Here is a 5,004-nt window from a genome sequence, read left to right on the forward strand (position 1 = left end):
GCTCGCCCTGAGCATCCCCCAGCCCGCCCCCCCCCCTTCTCCGGCCGTGCCTCCAAGGGAGATGCTCAACGTTATGGATTTCTCTTGCCCGGACCCGCTTTACTCCAAGTACGAGGAGAGCTGCGAGATGAAAACCGGAGAGCTGCAGGGCTTGGGGCAGCCTGAGCAGCAACTTCTGGCTGAGGGCGATTTCCTAGGAGGTAAGGGTAAGGGGGGGGCGGGCAGGGATAAGAGACCCCGTTGGGAGTGATAGCTGCAGCTGGGAGTCGGGCATCTTTCCCTCCTCTCCCCCCCCCGCGCCTGCTTCCAGCCCCTGGCTGTGGGTTCAACAGTCCCCCAGTAGCCCAGGGTGGGGGTCCTGGGGGGTCCTGCCGGGGAAGCCCAGGGCTCCCCGTGCACTCCCGGGGACCTCGCAGTGACGCAACATCAGCCTCCCGCTCTTCCACCGTATCCCGATCCCCCCCACCCCCACCCCATCCCCGCATCCCTCCGTCCCTCTAACCACCGTCCCCCTCTGCGTCCCCAGGTGAGCTGCTGGGCACCCCGATGAGCGGCGGGGCGGTGGATTACTCCCTGCTGGGCAGCCAGCCCTCCCCTTCGCTCAGCTACACCGGCAGTTTCTTCATCAAGGCGGTACCGGAGCATCCCCAGGACCAGGAATCCCTCTTCAACCTGATGTCGGGGATCCTGGGCATCTCCCCCTTCGCCTCCTCCGAGGGCCACCAAAGGCACCTGGACGCTCTTTACCCCTGCCCCGAGGTGGCTCAGAGCCAGCTGGACCTTTACGCCGCCTGCCAGCCCGAAATGAACGGATCCACCCAAGCCCCTTTCCCGGAGCAGGGCTACGGCGGCTTCCCCGCGACGGAGGGGGCTCAACCCCTCCAGGCACAACCCACCTTAGGAAACACCTCGCAGTGCTTCTTCCAGCCCAAGCTCCTGGATAACAAGCAGGACATCAAGCTGCCCTCTGCTTCCCCACCCTTGGACAAGTTTAAAGCCTCCTGCGCCCAGTGGGAGCCCGTCACCCAGCATCAGGCCTACTTGCCCGCCGGCTACCATTCTCCCGAAGCCTTCCCGGCTGGGGAGAGCGGCCAGGGGCTGTTCCACCCGCTGGGCTCCAAGATGGAGAGCGTCTTGTCGGTCAGCTGCCAGTCGGAGCTCGGCAGCCTGGCGGAGGATGCTGCCTGCTTCGGCACCCATCTGGGCTTCGGCTGCGAGCCAGAAAACTTCCCGGCCCGCGGGGACTTTGCCGACGCCAAGATCCACAACCTCCCTCCTCCATTAATGCCGGAGTTCGACGCCTCCTTGGCCCAGCCCGAAGTCCTGCCGGGTCTGATGAGCTCTGCCGAGCTCCTCCATCCTCACCCCTCGCCCTCCGTCCCCGCCCCGGACTTTTTGGGCCACCCCGCTTCTTCCTCCATCCCTTCCCTGCTGCCCACCAACCCTCCTGCCTTGGCCGAGCCCAAGAAGAAGACCCGCCGGACCAAGTGCTCTTCCAAATGCTTCTGCCCCAAACCCCACGAGAAGGCTTTCGCCTGCCCGGTGGAGAACTGCATCCGGAGCTTCGCCCGCTCGGATGAGCTCAACAGGCACCTCCGCATCCATACGGGCCACAAACCCTTCCAGTGCCGCATCTGCTTGAGGAACTTCAGCCGCAGCGACCACCTCACCACCCACATCCGCACCCACACCGGCGAGAAGCCCTTCTCCTGCGACACCTGCGGCCGCCGCTTCGCCAGGAGCGACGAGAAGAAGCGTCACAGCAAGGTCCATCTGAAGCAGAAAGCCCGGACGGAGGAGAAGCTCAAAGGTTTGGGGTTCTTCTCGGTGGGTCTTTCCTTCGGGACACTGTGAAACCCCAACCTGAGCGCTGGGAGACGGCGTTTCCCGAGGTCCCCCGAGCATCTCACGGGAGAGCCAGGGTGGGAATAACCTCCTGGGGTGACCCCGGAGAAGATGATGGCAGATCAGGTCGTGCCGGGGAGGAGAGGGGCACGCGGGAGGCAGAGGCGATGCCGCGGTGCTGGACCACTGGCTGCGGAAAAGGGATATGGCAGCTCCGGCCGCCCGGAGCCGTCTCCAAACTGCAGCGACTGAGTCATTTTTATAGCTCCTATTCCAAGGAGGGGAAAGAAAAAACCATGTACAGAAAGAAATCCCTACCGAGATAGGGTTTTTTTATATACCCAAACCCACGGACATCCTGCGTTTGTAGCGACCTGACTGTGATTTCCCCTGCCAGCACTTTACACGATGCTCCCGACTGGTTATTTACCGGCCGGCACGGTCGGGGGCTGCGGCTGCACCGGTCCTTTCTCCCCAAAGAGAGAGATGCCGCCAGGCTCCGGCAACCGGTGCCTAACGGTCCCTTTGGAAAGGTGATGTCGTCGTTGTTATTATTATTTTCCTGTTTGTAAAAAGAAAAAGAATCTATCAGGAACATTAGAAAATTGTGTCTATTTTTCTAATTAAAGATTTGAGCTAATCTAAGACCTTGCTGGTGTTGCTCTCTGCCTTTCAATCCCATATAGCAGCCGACGCCAGTGGTATTTCTGTTGCATTTTTGACCTCTAGCTGCCATGTATGGGGAAAAAAGGTGCTTAAATAATTAGCAGGGAGAGAAAAATCAATCAGTGCAGCGGATGGGTTGGCGACCCTCCTCCTGAGCATCCCCAAATCCCCAGGGTGGGTGGCTCATCCCGGGAGAAGGGTCTTGTCCTGGCACAGAGCAGGGAAGGGATCCCCGCTACCTGTCAGTGGGTCCCCCTCCAAAAAGGGGGACGTGGCTCCGGGTTTATTCCGATGGAACTGAGCCCTGGAGGGATCTGCCCTACTTGGATCCAGAGCTGCAGGGTCCGCTGTGGGGACACCAAAGCCCAGCCCAGACCCCCCCCACCCTGGGTTCCTGGTCCCCCATGGGATGTGGATGCCCCACGCGCCCTGGCAGGCTTCATCTGCAAGAAATGGGGTGAAATACAGCTCTGCTCCCCATCTTCAACTTGGCGCGTCCCCAGGGCTGGAAAAGATCCAGGCACCATCAGGCAGAGGCAGGCAGGCAGGATGCGACCCCCTGCGAAGCCGGGGGGACTGTTTGCTCCCTCCCTTTTGGCATTTTAGATGGCCGAGAGATGCCATTTCTCTTCTCCTGGGACCAGCCAGCAGCCGGATGGCTCAGGAGGAGATTTTGCAGCCTGGAAGCTGCTGCTGATAGGAGAGCTTCCCTCCTCCAGCAGTTAAAAATCAGCTAAAACCATATATCCCCAAAATCTCGTCCTTCTAACAGGAGCTGCTCACTCAGATGGGACACGCTGGTCTTTGGTTTTAATTAATCAGGAGGAGAAGGTGCCTGTGGGAAGGGAGGGAGCTGGGCAGTGGGGATGGAGAGACTTGTTCTTGGCTCGGGATTCGGTGATCATCATCGATGCTCAGGTGTTTGGGGGATTATTGGCCTTTTCTTGCAGAGGGGGAAACTGAGGCAGGGAAGGGATGCGGAGCATGGCTGCAAATATGCTCTCTCTGGCAGATTTTGTCCCCTCCACCAGCTCTGGAGAAGGAGGATCTGCTCCCCAACTGTGTTATGGAGGAGGGAAGTCTCCTTCCCCAGGTACCCTCATGTCCCCGAGCCCTTTGCCTACATGTGGACTGGAGCATCCTGGGGTTAAACCACATTTATACCACTATCCTGGCAAAATCCACTGCCCCACACTGAGCTTGCCATGGGGTGGGAGGACCCCATGGTTAAGGGGGAAATCCTAAATGTCCCCTCGGACCTGTCCCTAAGAGCTTACACCTCTGACGGCACCCAAGGGTGCTCGTGCCCCTCAGGTGGGCACCCACTGGCCCCAAGCACTACTGGCCCCAGCAGCTGAACCATCCCATGAGCATGGGAGCCTGATCCTGAGCGAGGACCACTCCGTGGGATGCAGATGACCCCAGGCACCAGAAAAAAAAAAACCTTTTTCTGTGGGGACACCCCAGATATCATTAATAAAGACCTCAGCACCCAGGTTCCCTTTGGAAAGAGGCATCTTTTGGGCACCTCTCCACAGTAAACAGCCCTGCTTTCCCCCGCGCCGCTGGCCATGCATGATGCATGAGGCCTTTATTAATACCCCTCCGAAAGTGCATCTATTATTAATGCTGAGTCTGAAAGCTCTGCGAAGGCACCCGGGTTCAAGCATTCGCCCTCTGCTCCCCCGGCCGGCGCTGCCGAGGGAGGGGGGGAGGGAGGGGGGCACCCACCGTGGCACCTGGGTGAAGCTGCTTCTGGGGTGGGATGGGACTGAGCACACGGGCTTGTGTTTTTAGGAAAGGAGAAGCGATTGCACCCCAAAACCTGGGACTACTCAAGGATGGGGACAACCGCGCACCCCCAGGCTGGTGGCATCACGGTCCCAACGCTGCCATCTTCCCCCGTGTCCACATCAGGGACAAGAAAACACGTCGGTGCTGGATGCTTTCGGGGGCCAAGGTGAGGTGCTTGGGGACTGGGTCAGGACCAAGCCAGGGTGCTCAGGGAATCAATCAGGACCAAGCTGGGGCATTCAGGGACTGGATCAGGACCAAGCCAGGGTGCTCAGGGAATCAATTGGGACCAAGCTGGGGCATTCGGGGACTGGATCAGGACCAAGCCAGGGACCAAGTCAGGGTGCTCAGGGACCAGAACAGGACCAAGTCAGGGTGCTCAGGGACTGTCTCAGGACCAAGCCAGGGTCCTCGCAACCCTGGGTCCAGCCCAGGATGGGGAAGGAGCAATGCAGGCACCCACACTCGACCCCACGCCGGCTGGCCCCCCCCAGGAGGTGATGCTCCCCGGGGTGATCCCAGCCGGGAGCCTGCCAGGGACGGGGGCTTCACCGGTGGGGGCAAGGGTGGGCTTGCGGGGGGAACAGAGGAGATGGAGGCTGAGGCCAGCAGGCTGCTGCATGGCAGCAAGGCCCGGCGGAGAGCCCGCCGTGTTCGTGGGGAGACAGGCAGAGGGAGCTGTGAAGGAGGAAAGAGGCA

The 5,004-nt window shown here is 60.4% G+C and overlaps 1 protein-coding gene across 1 annotated transcript; it reads left to right on the forward strand.

Annotated features, from left to right (window-relative positions):
• Nucleotides 1-61: 61 nt before the first annotated feature.
• On the forward strand, nucleotides 62-1,854 carry EGR4 (early growth response 4). The gene is made up of 2 exons (XM_010580789.1): nucleotides 62-200; nucleotides 527-1,854. Exons 1-2 carry the CDS (start codon nucleotides 62-64, stop codon nucleotides 1,852-1,854), a joined length of 1,467 nt encoding a protein of 488 aa, XP_010579091.1.
• The last annotated feature ends 3,150 nt before the right edge of the window (nucleotides 1,855-5,004 follow it).

Source organism: Haliaeetus leucocephalus, unplaced genomic scaffold (genome assembly GCF_000737465.1).
Source record: "Haliaeetus leucocephalus isolate CR32 unplaced genomic scaffold, Haliaeetus_leucocephalus-4.0 Scaffold741, whole genome shotgun sequence".
Classification (NCBI taxonomy): Eukaryota; Metazoa; Chordata; class Aves; order Accipitriformes; family Accipitridae; genus Haliaeetus; species Haliaeetus leucocephalus.